The following is a 19,492-nucleotide window of genomic DNA, read 5'->3' as shown; positions in this document are numbered from 1 at the left end:
ATGAAACTACTGGATACACGCCAGCAAATTTGATGTTGCCAGAGGATCTGTTAACAGGATGCCCACCTTATGAAGAGTTGCCTGTGAATATGTCAGAGTTTGTAAAAGTGTTATCGGAAAGGATGGATGATATTCACCATCAAGTGTGTTCAAACTTGAAGACGTCTACTGATTCGATGAAGTTAACTTATGATAAGAGATCTACTGAAGTCAGCTTTGTACCTGGAGACAAGGTATGGTTGTATAATCCCAGGAAGACAAAAGGGAAGTCTTCTAAGTTGTCTTCTCCATGACATAGTGGATCGTATCTCAGACATGACTTTCCAGATAAAATGTGGTCGGCGAGGTAAACCAAAAGTGGTGCATGCCAACAGGCTTTGGCGTTATCACGGTCCAGGACATTTCAATTGGGACGAGGTGAACAAAGGAACAAATGACGCTGCTGAAGAGGTGTCACCTGAAAAAGCCAACATCGAAGAAGTAACTCTACTCAGTTTTGAGAAGGGAAACGGTGAAGCTCTTGATGAAGTTACTACCACTGATGTGACTGTTACCGACGATAGGACATTTCCTGATGAAGCAGATGAACCCCACGTGAAGCAGAAGCCAACGAGACAGAGACCAGTACGGAAGAAGATACGTCCCATAAAATTAAGAGACTTTGTTGAATTGTAATTTTGTGTTTGTAATTCTGTACAGTTAATTAAGTGATTGTTAATTGTTATTGGTTTATTGTATGTGGTTATTGTTCGGGACGAACAATACTAAGGAGGGGCAGTGTTGCGTCAGCGAGGTCACGTGACTAGAGTCAGGCCACCTCTCGAATCTTCGGGAATAGTCGGGAGATTACTAGATATAGGGTAGTCTGGTATATATATAAGAGGGTGACAACGTGACGGAATAATGTGTGTGTAGGTAGTGAGTAATTGATCTGCAGTCAGAGAGAGACGTATTGTTGAAGTAGAGCTCGTGAGACGTAAACTATAGTTTGTTATAGAGCGACTGTTGAAAATAAGTGTATCGGGAAAGTTATATTCAGAAAGAATAAACCAGTTGTATTAAGAAAGGACTTGTGTCGCTAAAGTTTCGTCAGAACGAATTTACGGAAAATCAATTAACGAACAGAGACATAACAATATATATGGGTTCTGTTTTTTTTTGTTGTTTTTTTGCCAATTGTCGAAATAAATGGCTTTTACTTATATTTCTTAATGGTATAAATATATACTATGTTGTTGTTGAGCTTAGGATTCTTCTACCGTAGGTGTCTGTGACTTGTTAGCGATAAATTCAATGATGTTTAAAGAGTACACACTTTACTTGTTTTCAAATAATATATATATTCGGAAGAAGTTAATCGTATGTACAATAAAGTGTTCACACTATAGAGAATATAAGCATATCTTAAACGTTATATCAGTATATATATATAGTTATCCTCTTCTTTTCCAAAGTACACTTAGGTCTGTTCAATTACTTTAGAACCTCAGTCGACAAGCCGAACTATTTTCTCTAATACTATCGCACTATTAGTCTGGTGTGATTCACTTACGATTGTGGTCTTCTTTCTTCTGAAGATCCTATGTTCCTTTTTTCAAAGTGCACTCAGGCTGATTCAGTTACTTTAGAATTTCGCTTTGATGGAATAAACTTATTTTTTTTTATTTCTTTTTCCACTGTTAGTTTCATTCTAATATATATATATATATATATATATCAAATGTTAGGCCTATCACTTTTATGTTACTTAACTTCACACCAACTATATTCTCGTTGCTCTTATCTGTCTGATACTGTCTTTCTGCTGCTTCCCACTCATCTCACTCTATTTATATCTTTATTACATAGTTATCTGGCCACTTTCTATATTCTCTATACCAATTAGTTATTAACAAAACCTTCTACAATCATCTGCTTTTAACTCTTATTATAACAAAACTTAAGAATAATAAAATATTCACTCACAAATATAAATTAATCACTAATATTTAAACCAGACATTCTTTTATATCATGACAATGTATTTGTAAGTTACTTCTGGTCTAATGGATTTTAACAAGTACTGATTTTCTGTACATTTATATAATGGTATTTTCTAGGTATAAATTTACATTTATTATTGAGTATTGATTTTATATTAAACAGTGTTTTAGGAGTATGAACTCGTATCTAAGCTGTGAATGAATTAATAAGTTGGGTTTGATTCATTTGCATGTATTTGTTCATATATCTTACAATATGATGTGGCTATAGGCTAAAAGGACATAATTGGCAGGAGTTTTTGCATGAAGTGTGATTAGACTTATATGCCGTCTCATAATTATTTAGGCTTATCAAGAAAGCAACTTTTGGGAACTATGTTACATGGCTGGATTTTGGCTATTATTGACAAAATTTATGAATAACAAGGGACCTATTGGTCTAAGCTGTCTCATCTCCTAAACTAAAGTTTAAAAAACAACTCAAAGCCAGCTCTTTTCATTTAAATATTTACCAAGTTGTCCCTTAAATTTATTACATCCACCACATCTGATGCTAACACATTTCAAAGACCAACCACCCTGTTAGATAATAAAACGATCTTAACTGAAGATGACTCTTACTCTGCCAAAAGTTAAGTACAAAAAAGGATGATCAGCTTACAAGATAAATTCCTTTAACAATCTTAAACACCTCAATCAGATACCCTCTAATTTTTTTTTTCAAAACAAGAAAATTTCATAGTTCTTAATTTGTCCTTGTATCTCAACCTTTCCACTTCAGGTATCATTCTCGTTGCTCTCCTCTGAACCCTTTCCAAGAATTCATTGGCCTTCTTAAAGTATAAAACCCAAAACAGAATACAATACTGTCAGAATTAGAAATATAATTATTTCGCCAATTGTCAAAATAAAAGGCATTTACTTATACTTCTTAATAGTATATAAATATATACTGTTGTTGTTGTTGGGCATAGGATTCTTCTACAGTAGGTGTCTTATATAGTTCTCTTCTTCTTGTCAAAAGTCAGCTTTGGCCCATTCAACTGCTTTAGAATTTCAATTCACAAGCCGAACCATCTTCTCTATTACTATTGCACTAGTATTCTGTGTGTGATTCACTTCAAATTGTGGCTTGAGTTACCGTAATTGTTTGGTCTTCTTTCTTCTAAATATCCTCTGTTCCTTTTGTCAATGTGCACTCAGGGTGATTCAATTACTTTAGAACCATGCTTTGATGGAATAATTATTCTTCTTATTTCCTTTTCTACTGTTAGTCTTATTCTAACATATTAAACTTTAGACCTAAGTTAATCATTAGGCCTATCATTTCTATGGTAGTTAACTTCACACCAAACTTTTCTATGCCTGTAACTTTACTCTATTCTGATATTGTCTATCTGCTATTTCCACTCATCTATCACTATTTATATGTTTATCCCTTAATCACTTGCTCACCTTCTAGAAATCTCTATATTCTTGACCTCAATGTATTGCACGCAACATTTGATAGTCTCAACATCAATGAATTATAAACATAACTTAAAACAATCGTCTGCTTTTAACTCTTATCATATCAAAAACTAAACAATAATAAAATATTCTCTCACAAAAATAAATTAATCAATATCTAAACCAAAAAAGTCTTTTATATCATGACAAATACTCCAAATGAGGCCTAATCATTGAGCTATATGATGCAATTATAACATTTAGACTTTAAATAATTTTTCTCTTGAAAGAACCTAAAGTTATATTTGCCCTACCACTAGCAATAGCACATTTCTTGGACAGATGAAGGGAATGATAAACCAGAACACGAAGATCCTTTTCTTCCATAACACTGTTAATTTAAATTTGATAATCCACTTGCATTAACTTTTATTTATTAAGATTAAAAAACATCTGCCACTTATTCACTCATATAACTCACCAAATAATTCTCAGCCAACCTTTTATCACATCCCTTTTGATTTTCCTAGTGACCTATTTGATAAATTCTCTTGATATTCTATAATTCTCTTAAGTTTCTCATCATAACAGTCAATCTAAACTTCTTAAATGTATCATGTCTTTCTTTAATTTTATTCATTACACTCTTTTTAAGCCAACCTGGTCTTTTAAATGCAGCCACCCTTTTTTTCCAATGAGGAATATGCCAATCTTGAATTTTTAAATATTTTCCATATTTGATCAGTATCTTCAATTAATTTGGTTGTCAATTCAAGACATAAACTTTGTCACATTCCTTCAATATTTGTTTTTCTGAAAGTTGTAACCAAATTCTCATTATTCCTGATCTCAATATGCAGTAAAATGTCAAATGCAATTGTGCAATAATCCCTTACACTCAGATATTCCTCTATCTTCACCCTCTCAACCATTTCTATATTAGAATTTAACAATAAATCTAAAATAGCATTATTCCCAGTAAGTTCCCTTACCAACTGGTGAATCAAGTCATCCTGGATCATTTCTAGAAACCTATCTCCTCCATAGTTTGACTGTAAGACTTACCAATCTATATACCAGAAATTAAAATCCCCAAAAATTATGACCTCATTCACACTGAATATTAATCTTATTATAGTATTTCTCATTACTTTCAACACTTTCATCTATTGGTCTGGAATAAATTCTTAATAGTATATAAATATATACTGTTGTTGTTGTTGGGCATAGGATTCTTCTACAGTAGGTGTCTTATATAGTTCTCTTCAACACTGAAAGAATTATATCCTTATATCCACTAACAGAAACTCAAAAAAAAAGAACAAATCTTCTTGCTTTTTGATATCCAAAGATCAAAGTTCATGTTCAACTCTTTTTTTTATATTTTCACAATTGAAGGGGTAGTGACAGTGCATTCATCTCAATGGAAAAAAGATTCTAGAATTCTGAGTTGGAATTCTTCCTGGAAGTGAAAGATGAATAACACTTAATTGCAATTAATTGTTGGGATCAAAATCATTTTGGTTGTATTTTGGGACATCTGAAAGAAGTCAATAAGTTAGCAATATATGGAGTACATTGTAGTCTGTACCAGGAATTATTTAAATATTCATATGACAAAGTGCCCATTTATAAGAAGACCTAGGAGTACTAAGGCAGATGATTTGGGCTCAGATAGAAAAGGTCATCATTATGATAGTAGTACACCAAGCAGGACACAAAAAATGAACAAAGAAGCAAATGTTAAATGAATGAACATTAAAATAAGATAAATCATTATGAAAGTGATACTGAAAATTAACATTTTCCTTCAGCTGAAATGTATTTCCAATAAATACTTACCTCAGCTCTTCTTGGCATATATTGCCCCCTATAGGTGCAAAATCTCACTTTCCATAAAAAAGATGGAACCTCTCGTACAGTGGGAGAAGGAAAGAATGATAAGTTGAAAACTAGTAGCTCCATAGCCTGCAAACAAAGAGGAGAAGTTGGACCTGACTGAGAAGGAAATTGAACAATACCCCATGATAAATGAGACATTGCATGGGGTTAGGAAGAATTTCTTCACCCCCTACCAACCCAAGCAGCTTCATGTAGGAGAAACTGAATACGAAGGGCGAAGGTGGCCTGCAAAGGAGCTAGAAGTAGCTGTTCATCCTTGTAATGGTGAAAACAAAGGCCTCAGGAATAAAGGAGATGAGCAAAACACTGATCATACAACAAAAAAAAAGGAGTCAAGGTGAGCCCGGAACTGAATAACACCACCCCTAACGGATAAAATCAAGGCAATGTCGAAATGCAAGGGAGATGAGATGGTGAAGGTATGCCCGTGAAACATCTACCCTCATCTACTAGGAGTGAAAGCCCACTGAAGGGACAAGTATGACTCCATGGTGAAAGAAAGTAGGACCAAGAAGCAGTCCAAAGCTGAAAAAGCAATGACAGGGTGCCAGTCCCAGGTCTGAGTGGGGACGAAAGACAGATGGGAAGAAAAACCTGGACAAGAAGCATCTTCTGTTCAATGGCACTCTTGTAAAGCAGATCCTGGACCACCACTGAAAGATGCTGGCTGGAAACTGGAGGAGAGAAGGAAATGGGATGCTGGGCCAATGGAGGAGAAGAATCAAAACAGAGGACCAGACCTTCTAAGACAATCCACAAAACCCAAGGATCCATACTGAAAGGACCACCAGATTTGGGAAAAGCAGAGGAGCCTAGTCTCCACAAGACCTGAACTCACTACATAGTCACCGAGACTGTCAGTTGCCCCTAGGATGGCACCACAAGTACTAACAGCAAACCTCAGGAATAGGAAAGGTCAGAACCAAAAAAGGAGGAGGAGGAGTAGAGCAAGACACATGAACAGGTTCAGGAGGGGGTTGAGATAAATGGGAGGCCAATTAGGAAAGGAAAGTATAAAACCATGCCAACTTAATTCTGGTTTTGAAAGAGTTGGAAATGGGCTCAATAATTTCCTGGCACAGTAAAGGAGCCATGCATAAATCACTCAATACAAATGCACTTGGAACATGAGGGTGTCCCAACCCCAAGAGGTCCCAACAACAAAAAGCCTCAATAGCAAGGAAAGGGCAGACAAAAAGAGGTATTCCATGGTGGAAAACAGGAAAACTGAAGCAAGGAGAAGGTAACCAAAGTATTGGGGGTACAAACCCCTAAAGATACAAGTAAATCGAAGTAGGAAAACACTTAACAGTGAAATACCAAAGCATGGACTTCCAGAGTATGTGAGGATCATGGCATGCTGACCCCCAAATGTAAATGGTCCTAGAAATGCCTCATGAAAATAAAATTAAGAAGAAATTAAAAAGACATGGATATTGAATGGAATGAACTGTTTAGTAATTGTGATGAATATATATATGTGTGAAATGGTACATATTTAATGATATATTAAAAACTGCAACTGATACATGTGTTCCTCATAAACTGATAAACACTAGTAAACCTACACGGTCAAACAGGGAGGAATTACTGATCAAGGAATTGATTTTAAAAACTAAAGCTAAACATGGGACTTGAGAAAAAGCTTATACAAGTAATAATAAAATAATAACAAAATTTTCAATTGAAAAAGAAATAAGGTCAGATCCTGCTATGAAATTTACAACAAAAGAAAACAGGACATAACCAAAATGTTGAAAGAAATTCAAAGAATTTTGGCAATATGTGAGGTCAAAATAAAAAATTCAAAACAATATTTGTGATTTGATTGTGAGCAATGAAAACAAAAATGACCAAGAAAAAGCAAAACTGCTGTCAAATTCTTTCAAAACTTTAATAAAGATAGTATGATACTGAGTTAGGTCACATTAAAATAATCGAAACAAGGAAATTAACTGAATATAACTAAATCACCTGGACCCGATATGATACATCCCCAAGAACAGAAGGATAATTATCAAACCACTCAAAATTATATCAGAAAGAGCACTAAGAAATTATCTTTCTGGTGAATGGAAAGAAGCTAGCATTTATACTATATTTAAAAAATGAAATAGAAAATTACCAAAGAATTACAGACCAGGCAGCGATACACACGTCATATGTAAAATTCTTTTAAAAGAACTTTTTAAAATCAAGAAATTATTCAGTTAAAAAAGTTTGAAATTTTTAATGACCATTCTACAATCATTGCATGTGATGGAAGAATGGTATCAAGTACTAGATAATGGAAGAAATGTTAATACAGTTAACTTTGACTTTATAAAGGCTTTTGATGAGGAACCACACTTGAGACTATTGAGCTACGGGATAGTGACAACATTCTAGGATGGATTACAGAATTATTGTCTAACAGAGAACAATGAGTATATGTGTAAGATAAATTTCCTAGTTATGTGGATATAAATAGTGGAATTCCCAAAGCAAGTGTGCTTGGTCCTGTTTTATTCATTATTTATATCAGGGACTTGCCAGAAGTTATAAACCCTTCAAATGTGTATATATTGCTGACAATACTAAGATTTTCAAATATATAAAGGATATTATCGACTACGATAAATTACAAGAAGATTTGAATGCATTAATAACATGGTCTGATATTTGGTTATTAAAATTCATCCATAGAAATGTAATATTTTATCCTTTGGAGATTGTAAATCTGTAAATTTTTATTACACTGGTACTCATCAACTAGCGCATGTTGAAAAGGAAAAGGACCTTCATGTGCCTATTGACTCTGAATTAATGTTTGAATATGATAGGGAATAAAATATTAACAAAGCTAACAGTATAATATCTCTTGTAAAGAGGGCTTTTAGGTATATGAAGATATTTTCCTCTATTTATACAAGGGACTTGAAAGACAACATTTGGACTATGCTGATCAAATTCAGAATCCTTATAAAATAAAGGATATAGAAACATTTTGAAATGTTCAACTAAGGGCTACTAGGCCTATACCTTCATTACAAGTTTAGCATATAGTAAATTAAGAGAAGAAATGATAGAGACATATAAAAAAGTTTAAGTACAACACAAAGTTAGCTCCAGACTTTGACCTAGCAATCAATGAAACAATACAAGAGGTCATAGCAAGAAACTATGTGAAGAGAGCAAACAAGAACACAGGAAAATTATAATTTGCCTACACTGAAAATGTTTTTCCAATAGGTACTTACCTCCACACACAGCTATTCAATGCTGCCCTCTACATGCAATTTTTTTTTTTACTCATGCCACAAGCCTTCCATCTCCCCTCCAGTTTGGTTTCAAATCTGAGATATTTGGTGCTGATACTCTTTCTTCTGCAAAAATTCCATGGCTGAATTATTCTGTATTAAAAAGAGTATTCTGATACTGTACATTACCAAAAATTTTATTTATGCATGCCATAAGCTTTCTATCTCCCCTCCATTGGAATTGACTGATTTCAATGCATCTCTCATGCAAATCATCTTCATGCATCATCCCTCCACCAATAATACTCTCATGATGCATGCGACTCCCTCTATTCAATTCTTACAAACAATCATTTCGAGCTTTAGCAGAAGATGGAAGCACCAGTTTTCAGTGGAGAGGAAGAGTGGGAAGTGTGAGAAAAGGTAATTACCTCGCAGAAATACATTTTCAATGTAGGAAAATTATAACTTCTGATATGGTACATTACTTCTTCTCACATAAATAGCTAGAATCCCACATTGAGTAGGTGGAGGGACCAGTCTGAGGGAAAGAAAAAAGCATCCTTTGAAAGCATCCAAAGGACACTCCCCAAGATGAGACATTAAAATTCTAGGATCTGATAGGAGGAACCACACCACTGCTAAAACAGGTATACTCTTTGCCCATCATAGAGAGATGTAACATATATGGGTGAAAAACAGAGGAGCACATCCAATTGGAAGAGAACTATGGGTGGAAAGTGATCTGAATCATGCAATATTCATGAACTGAATCCCAGAAATTATAAAAGTGGGTAGCATGAAAATGATGTGCCCCAAGGTTCTTTCCGCTATCTCTCGATGTTTCTTATTCCATGGATGTTAAACAGCTTGAGGCTTTTCCAATCAATTTCACTTTTGAAGGAGGTGGTTTACATTATGTAGACATCTTTTTGATATCAGATGTCGGGTTCCCAGATTGATCTATCAATTTATCATATGGATAGTGTTTGGATTGTAGTTGAGAACCCAGATCACCTCGACAGTGACCAGAGGAAAACCAGGTGTGAAGATGGGGGACAGGAAGATGTGGGTGAAACATTGGTGACTGAGGGTGGCGAAGAAGGGAAGAAGACAGAGGAAAAGGTAACAGAGGAGGAAGTTGGAGCTCAAGAAGCTGTGGAAACCACAGCTGAGATGGCCAAAAAAAGAGCTATCAGAAGGTGAGAAGACAGGGGACAGGAAGATCTGGGTGAAACATTGGTGACTGAGAGTAGCAAAGAAGGGACAAAGACAGAGGAAAAGGTAACAGAGGAGCAAGTTGGAGCTGATAAAGCTGTGGAAACCACAGCTCAGATGGCCAAGAAAGAGCTATCAGAAGGACAGAACATGGAGTGTCAAAGATGAACAAAATCACCCAGAGAAGAAGAAGAATGGAAGGATAGACAAATGTGTAGATACAATTCTGGGTGAAAACATTGACAGGCAGAGCAAGAAGACAAGGAACCAGAAAGTGTGCCGCCCTAGTGATTGAGATGAGCAACCACTGAAGAAATGTTGGCATGGATCATTAACAGACAATTCCTGGCCAGATGTAGAAAATGAACCAAAACACGACCTACAGTGAGAAGCATCAGGACGATGATGGGATAAAACCTTTCAGCCACAGACTAAAAAACCTGATTCTTCTAGTTGATTAACCCATGCCCCCCCCCCCCATCCCTAAAGGGATGTGTCCATAAAATGTGGAAAACCAGATAAGGAGGAAGCGAAACACATGCCAAAGTACGAGTCACACTTAAACACCAACACCAATCAACAACAAGGGTAGGAGGAAGGGTAATAAGAGCTGAGAAAGGATCCCTGCAAAATTCTACTGGTCATGAAAAGCCCATGAAGAACCTGTATATGAGCCTGGCCTAAGAGGATAAGGACTACCATGGAAGATCACATCCACAAAAGTGATAGATCTTCACAAGCTATAATCAAACTGATAACCCAAAGTCACAGGCAGGCCCGACTAAGATGTGTGTGTAGAAAAACAATAACACCCAAATGAACAAGATATTGGATAAGTTGCAGTAAGGACTTCTCCAACTTCATTAACAGTATATTACAGCCACCTCCAGGAGCAGCTGATAAGGGTAACAGGTAGACTCCTGTTTGGAAGGAGCAAACAGTAGCCAGTAAAGCAAAGAAAGAGCAACCCGAGAGCATACAAGTTACGAACAAATGCTCTGAATGCCCAACAAAATATACAAGGCCAAAGAAAGTCTGAAGAGCAGTGCAAAAAATAGAGAAACCATCCCATGGAGAATATCCACAAAGGGTAACAATATAATACTGTCGACCCAATGGACTAGAACCCTCTGGTTAGTCTCCAGTACTGTTGGCAACATGCCCATCAATGTTGAATAAAATGATGAGATGAGAAACTCCTGGAAGGGGGACAGGGATGAGTAGATAAGGATCATGGCAAAAAAGATATAGGGGCATGTCATGTCTACAACTGCGACAAACATGCAATCAAAGAGGAAAGGGTCAAGTGTTGATGTACAGATTACACACAAGATTCCAAGGTCTCAGATACATGATCCAAAACACAAAGAAAAAAGGAGGTGGCAAACATAACCAGGACAAGGTTGCATCATGATCCAGAAAATCCCAACTTGAGTGAAACCATGTGTAAAGCAAGAGCCGAAGACAACAAATAAGCCAACATGGAGGTAATAAAGAATCATAGAAAAATGGGGAATTGGATAAAACATAAATACTTGAGAAATCATGTAAAAAATGCAGTTTAGGCCTAGCTGGTTCTGCAGGAGGGGTAGGAAAAAATACACCAAAATCTGGTGTTGTAAAAAGGGGTCACCGGTAATTTCATTCCCAGTAACTTGACATCCAATAATTTCACTCCCCATGTCAAAAAATAATTATGAGCATTAAAAGTGATATATTAAAAAAATCAACTTTTAAAATTACATTTATTAAATATTATTAAAAGTGATGCAGGTTATGAGCTATTGCTCATAAAATATTAATCTTGTTATCTGGATTATATCTAGCAAGAAAAACTTGCAGCCATGAAATTACTGGGAGTCAAATTAACGGGAGTGAAAATAACTAGAACAGTAAAATGCTATCAAATCTCCATCTGCCTGAACAGGTTCGGCTTATTCAGGAGGATTAGTGGGGAAAAGTGCAGGAGAAAAAGGTTTACCCATATCACGATGGATAATAGCAGAGAAATCCAATGATGGGTCGCCCCCACCTGCAGCCTGTGAAAATAGTGCTAGAGGTATAACACCTGAAGTGGGAACACTAACCTCAGAATTCATTGTAGAAATACTTAAATCAAACAAAAGTGTTTGATGTAAAATATGCAAATGTGAGAAGATAAAATAAAGACTGAATAAATTAAGTTAAATTAAAAGGTTTCTTCAATGTAAAAAAATAATAAGGAAGAAATCCCACTTTGGAAATTAAACTATTAAAATCAAGATTCACATGAAGAGCACCAAAAGAAAAAACATCTGAATGCGAGTACTGCCAAACAAGAAGTGATAGTTTGGTAGAATTGAATAAAGGGAGTCACATGCATCATGAGAGTATGTCACACTTATTTAGTGGAGGGTTGACACTTGATGATTTGCATGAGAGATGCATTGAAATCAGTCAATTCCAATGGAGAGGAGATAGAAAGCTTATGGCATGCATAAATAAACTTTTTGGTGATGTACAGTATCAGAATACTCTTTTTAATACAGAATAATTCAGCCATGGAATTTTTGCAGAAGAAAGAGTATCAGCACCAAATATCTCAGATTTGAAACCAAACTGGATATGTACTGGAGGCATGAACCATTTATTTATGACTACCAAGCTACTCTGCTGGGCAGCTACAGATGACATACTGTTCAATATAAATACTTCAGCCTGCATTGAATAATCACCTAAATATACCTAAGTATGATGCAGAAGACTCTGTAAGCAGGCATGATATCACATTCATTACGAAATTGGTTGATAATACTACTCATAATGTAGGTTTTAGTGTCACAGTGATCTTTTGTTTGACTCCAGAGCCTTCCAGTGGTTAACAAATACACATCTCCCCCATGCAATTACTTCAGCCCTATCAAGCACCATTATTTATGCTAATTGCTTAAGCTAATATCATGTGATGCTAAACACTCTTTAATTAGGAGAATTTCATAAATTTCAGTAAATTTGTGCTTAAAAGTTGGCAATGAATAATAACTGTCCACCCGTATGATTCTTTTGAAAACTTGAACTAAAAACTGATAATCGAGTTTGCTTGGCCTAACCAATGTTTATGTATGGGCATGTCCTTTTACCCTACAGTTTTGCTGCTCTGAATTAACTGCCTTTAATCCGATTGACAAGAAATTAAAAAGGTCCACTTTTACTCTTAAGTGAAGCTGTAGTAAAAATTTCAGACCAATAACTCACGAATTTTTACATGCGCAAAAATTTTGTTCAAATTTCCTGAACCCTTTTAACATACACATTGTTTTAAAGAAGCATGTTATCTAAACTTGTGGATATAGCTATTTGTTAATTTTCTTCTTAATCATGTATGAATTAGTACCTAAATACAGTATGACTAAAGTAAAAGTTTTCTCCATAACATTTAACAAAAACAAATGGGGTATTTAGTTTTACAGTTTTTGTGTGGATTATTTTACTTAAGAATGACAATAGAAAACATTTTCTTCTAAGAGTCATCCTCCAATCCCAAGAAGAATTCTAAATTGAAATACTACAATCTCTTGCTATAAAAGTAAGAAAACCAGCTCTTAACTGTAAGATAAGTGTGCTGCTACTACTTTAGTTGTGAAAAGTTTAAGAAAGAACAGAATATGAACTTCAATCATTCAAAGTTAGGGAAACTAAAAACCTTGGATATCCTCAACTTCAACAGGATACAATTCACATTTTACATATAAACCCACTCCTCCTCCTATTTTTAGTACTCTGTCGTTATTAAATAACCTATAATCTTGTATTTCAAAGAAATCTCTGTCACCAAAATTGTCTGCATTTAACCATGTTTTAGTTATTTCCATTGTATCAAAATCCTCCATTCCAACTGGTGCTCTAAAGTAATTATTTTATTTCTTATACAATAGTAACAGTTTAGCTTACCCTTAAAGCTAATTCTGTACTTTGTTCCTACACTGCACTTTTCTCTACCTCTTATTTTTTCTGCATTTAATTTATACTGACCATCATTACTAGCTAGTCCTAGTTTAAAGCTGCCCTTACAAGTTACAGCTGAATCAATACAATAGCCTTTGTAAACATGCCAGCTCTTCCCTATTTAAATGTAGACCATCCCTTCCAAAAATCTTCATTTTCCCATAAAACTGATCCCACAAGCCCAATCGGCAATCTGCTTGTCTTTACTAAGTTTAGCATTATACCCTAGTTACCCAGTTATAATTTCACTCCCACAATTAAGTTCTTGATATTAAGTTATGGCCCTTTATCAACCCCTGAACTTATCATTTAGCTCCCCTGCCCTACCCTTACCTACCTTATTAGTACAAGTAGTGAGGATTACATATGAAATGTTCTCTTTTCCTTTCACTCATGAGTTGTTTAAATTAGCCCCTAGGCTAATGTGTCCACAACAAAGACTACTAGTACTAGTAGTACTACTGCTAGGACTAGGACCTTTTTAGATTTACTTCAATTTATCACTCTCACTGTATCAGTTGTGTCCTCCACCCCTATCTCTAGGTGGCATAAAGAAATTGTTTTTTTTCATATTTATTCCACATATTGTACTATCCACATGTCATAACAAATATTCACGAGTAACTATGACTTATGAGTATGACTAAGTTTTTCATTCCCATCCCTATCTTAGTATGTCCCTTTTGCTTTGCTTTCCTCCTATAGTTCCTAATTTACACAAGCTAAAGCTTTTAGTAAAGGCAAAAATCTGTTGCTCATTCCAATTAAATCCAATACTTTTACGTTCTAGCCCTAATTAATACTGATTCTAACTCCATCAAACTTACTCAGTAGTACTACGTAGGGTTAATAAGTATGTCACTTATCACTCAGCCCTACTTCCTGTAGAGCTAGGTCAAGCTATATTCACATGATATAGGCACACTTATACTAATACTAATAACTATAGTCTATAGTATATTGCCCAATATCCAAGTCGTACCATATTACACTTGCAACTTTAATAATTCATATTATTATCAAACATAACTTTTACCTTGACTTAAGACTGTTAAGGTCTAAGCAAATTTTTTTTAAAAACCAGCAACAGAAGTTAGAATAACCCAATAACTGATATAAGTTAGATAGACTCTTAGAGTAGAAGTGGTAGTAGTACTAGAAGAACCAACCAACCTGTTCATCAATATCAATAATATCGTCATCAGATTCCACAGTCCTTAATGTTTCATTATCTACTTCTTGTAGCTCTAAATCAAACACTCCAGCCATTTTTTTATCTACCGTACCATAAAATTGAACAACTTTAATTAACTACATATGGTACCTCAAATGCTTCAGCGTACAGTACAGTTCTGTATACTACAACCACAACGCTTTTCAATACGTGTGAATCACGATCCCGTTTCCTACGTGATAGATTTTTTTTACAATCGCCAAGACTGTTACTTGCAAAAAATGCTCAATACGACATCGACTACTTTTTAACGATAAAATGGGCGGTTACAATAGTAAGGAAATTAGTGACGTCAAAACTGGCGGTATTTTCTTCTTGTATAAATTTTATTATACAGCAAACAATGGTGGTCTTTTCCCAACCTATTACGACCAAGCTATCACAACATAAAAAAATATCTTCATTTAAATCTTTGATTTTTAAAAACAGTAATAATAAACAGAAAAGTATTTTTGAAATTTTCAAGCGACCCAACTTTCAAAAACTGGCTAATGTCAATAAGAAAATAAAATGCATAACAAATTATTATAATAATATTAAGACAAATAAAACACATCCTAATCTAGACGTATTTCACATTTTCTGCCTTGAAGTCTTATTGTTTCATTGATATAACAGTTGTTGTTTTAGCGCAAACCTACATAGCAGTTTATTTGCACCATTGCCATAGCTACGGGTGGGCTGAGTGAGCCACGTCCCGCCTATTCAGCATTCAAACCGACCCAATAAGAGTCTACATGATGGTTCTCACGTCTGAATATGTTATACGTAATACTTTTTTTTTGTAACTCCATGTAACTTGTCTCTAAATGTTTGTAAATTTCCTGCCTGTCCATCGTAATTCTTGGTCAACCCAAAGCTTCATACGTGGTTACGCCATTGATCTGCATTCTCTCCACCCCCCAGATCTCCGTAAAATTACCACTGACCCACCAGAGCACTTAAATGTCAGAAATGCACTTAAAAAGACAAACTACAGTTATGATAAATTTAATTCTTTTCCAGTAAAGTGATTAACTTACAGAATGGATGGGGAGTGCGTGGTTAGCATGCTCAAATTGAGAATCCGAGGAATTATTTTGGCCTTAAAGAATACAGATACTTCTCTTACTAATGTACCATTTTTGTGACCAGTAATAAATATTAAAACTGACAAACTAATATAACATCCTTTGTATATTAAACCGAATATATGAGTATATCTATAAATTTAATTAGACATGCGTTTTTGTGTTCACTATAATTCTTAATTGTAAAGTCCATACCTAAGGCACTTCAGTTGCACAGCGGTATGTCTGCGGACTTACAACGCTAGAATCCGGGTTTCGATACTCGTGGTGGGCAGAGCACAAATAGCCCATTGTGTAGTTTTGTGCGTAACGTCAAACAAACCATATCTAAGCCTATCCTTCAGTTTTAATTCTAGAGTTATTATATGGCATATGTCCATTTGAAAGGTTAATGAGGTGTGTGTGTGTCACAGTTAAAATAATTGTTAATTTCACTTTCCCGTAGCGAGAATAGAATACATCTGTAGTGATATTTATTCAGTGTTCGGTACTAGATAACGACATCCCTGTAAACAGGATAATGAAAGGTTGTGACCATTATTAGACTTTTCGCTTAGATAAAAGTTATTTATATACAACTATCTCGTGAAAATTTGTACCAGTCTGTGTCCACTCCTAGGAACAGGGCAAGCCCATTTCATTAAGACACATATACTAGTACAAGTTGATACAAGTTAGGGGTTCTCTACTATGCTTATGTTATTTGGTTTATGCCTGCACAAGGATCGTATTCCAGTTTTTTAGCGTTATAAGCCCTCGGGAATTGTTTGTTTGTTTTAAATTTCGCGCAAAGCTACACGAGAGCTATCTGCTCTAGCCGTCCCTAATTTAGCGGTGTAAGACTAGAGGGAAGGCAGCTAGTCATCACCACCCACCGCCAACTCTTGCGCTACTCTTTACCAACGAATAGTATGATTGACCGTCACATTATGACGCCCTCACGGCTGAAAGGGCGAGCATGTTTGGTGTGACGGGGATTCGAACCCACGACCCTCAGATTGTGAGTCGAGCGCCCTAACCACCTAGCCATGACGGGCCACCATCAGGGAGGGGGCAAGTCGTTTTTTTTTTTTTTTTTTTTTGTCGAAGACTTTAGGAAACCTCGCAATTAATTCATGATGGGAAAAAACTGAAGTTTAATGATGAAGATTAAGACGGTTTATAAAACATTTTATTTACAAGGTTCGAACATTTCGGAATAACTTATTCGAAATAATCTGAAAATTATGTTACAAAGATGATTATTACTAAAATTATAATATAATAACATAATCATTAGTTTACTTAGTTATCAAGAAAACGGTAAAAGTACAGACGAAACAATGTTTATATATATTACACAACAGCTGAGTTAAGTGTGAAAATGTAAAACAATTTTAGATCTAAAGAGCTTTGTGAGTCGTTAAGGGTCGGGCGGTCTTTAACTAAGAGTAGACTTTCTTTAATTTAGAGGTCAAGATCTGAAAATCCTGTGGTGATGATAGAGAAATTGTTAAATGAAATATTGTGATCTGTGGTTTCAGAATGTGGGCAAATGGATGAGTGGCTGGGTTTAAGTAGTGGATGGTTGATTCTGTTAGATACTCCTAAATGTTCACAGATTCTATTTTTTAAGTGGCGTTTCGTTTTGCCAATGTACGTGACTTTACAGTCACTACACAAGCCATGAACATAGAAGTTTAGGTACTTAATCTTTGTACTGAAAGAAGTGTTTAATACGAAGGCTAGGTCTGTATATTATTCTAAGCTGAATTTGAGGGTAGAAGTATTTTATTACGGAAGAGAGTTGTTTTTTAACTGGTAAAGATTGCGAACCCATAAAAGGAAAGAAGATAATGAGGGGAAATTTGGGGTCGGTGTGTACATTGGCTGGTGGCTGGAATTTGTTGTTTAGGAAATTGCGTGTAATCTTCGTTAGAAAATCAGTCAGATAGCCATTATTTAACATGAGTTTATGTAGAAGGGTAATTTTCTTCGTGTAAAATAAAATAATTAGAACAAAGATTAAAAATTATGTTTAACAATGATATAACCAGCTTACGTTTGAAGAAGTTAGGGATAAAACTATTGAAATTGGTGTAGAGGCCAGAAAAAGTTATTTTATGATAAACAGAGGTAGAAAAGTGTTTGTTTGTTTTTTAGTTATGTACAAAGCTACACAAGGGCTATCTGTGCTCTGCCCACCACGGGTATCGAAACCCGGTTTCTAGCATTGTAAGTCCGCAGACATACCGCTGTGCCACTAGTGGGAGGGCGTAAGAAAAGTGTTTACCTCCTTTGGTAATCCTGACATCTAAGAAAGGTAAACAATAATCTTCCTCGAGTTCGGATGTGAACTTGTAATTGGAGTGTTGGGAACTGAGGTAAGAAAGGAACTTAGAAACATGGCTTGATTGTCTAAATAGCAAGAAATAGTAATCACATCCTTGACCACGGCACACGTTTATGTCTAGTTCATCTCTATCCAGATCTCTCGGGATATGGTACAACGCTAGCTATTATAATTGATATAATTATTTATTAAGCAATAACATTTACAACATATTAGATATACAATGATACTACACTGGACAATGTAAAATTGTTGAAACTATGATGACTTAACTTAGCCAATAACCATTAGTACTAATTCAATATAGAATAGTACTGTAGTTGTTGATATAAATCTGAAACGGTGTTTACTATATTAAACATGTAAGCATTAACATATCTCCATGCAGTCACATCATCACCCCCTCTGTCTTAACATCACATGTAGGTGCATTAAAAAAATCATGCAGTCATATCACCACCATCATCGTAATATCATAACATAGTCATCATAAAAAACTCATTCAGTCATACATATCATCGTTACTTCAGTAGTCATGGTTGTAGGAAAAAGTCAATTCTGAAATTTGGTGTAAAGTGTGACTTTCTTGTGTCTTTTTAATGATTACCAGAAGTCACAGGGACTACTATTCATAAACACGAGTTTCTATAACATCACGACGATGCATTTGTAAACATCACATACCACATTGTCAAAAATTACTGGACACTCGTATAAGTACTATGATATTGTTATAAACACCAGTGCTTTATGCTTTATCATAATTATTTAATGAAACATACCTCATGTATGTTGAGTCAGAGTGTCAAGTGAACTATAGTTGGAATGTTAGTTGCACTGGGCTGGCTATGCTTAACAAACTGATGACTGAAAAGTCAACAAACGTTCGCCTTTCGATGTAATTTTCTATCAACTATTTAATTTTCGTTTGTGAATTGTGTATTGCTAATAAAAATAAAAATGTATTTTATAGTGGAAATTAACATTAAGCTATTGTAATATTTGAACATTTGTAATTTTTTTCTTACTTTGGCGAATTTTTCATTGGTTTGAAAACTTGTACTGGTATTTCAACTCTCCCG

At 35.1% G+C, this 19,492-nt stretch overlaps 1 protein-coding gene across 1 annotated transcript in view; it reads right to left on the bottom strand.

Moving 5' to 3' along the window:
- Positions 1-15,254, bottom strand: part of LOC106459227 (ribosomal protein S6 kinase beta-1-like) — a 79,224-nt gene extending 63,970 nt beyond the window's left edge. Inside the window, exon 1 of the mRNA XM_013918829.2 lies at positions 14,948-15,254. Within this exon, the coding sequence (XP_013774283.1) occupies positions 14,948-15,043 (96 nt within the window). The 5' untranslated portion in view covers positions 15,044-15,254. The remainder of the gene's footprint in view (positions 1-14,947) is intronic.
- Between the last annotated feature and the right edge of the window lie 4,238 nt (positions 15,255-19,492).

Source organism: Limulus polyphemus, unplaced genomic scaffold (assembly GCF_000517525.1).
Source record: "Limulus polyphemus unplaced genomic scaffold, Limulus_polyphemus-2.1.2 Scaffold578, whole genome shotgun sequence".
Lineage (NCBI taxonomy): Eukaryota > Metazoa > Arthropoda > Merostomata > Xiphosura > Limulidae > Limulus > Limulus polyphemus.
The sequence above is the reverse complement of the archived record's forward strand: the minus strand, read 5'-3'. Positions and strand labels throughout refer to the sequence as shown.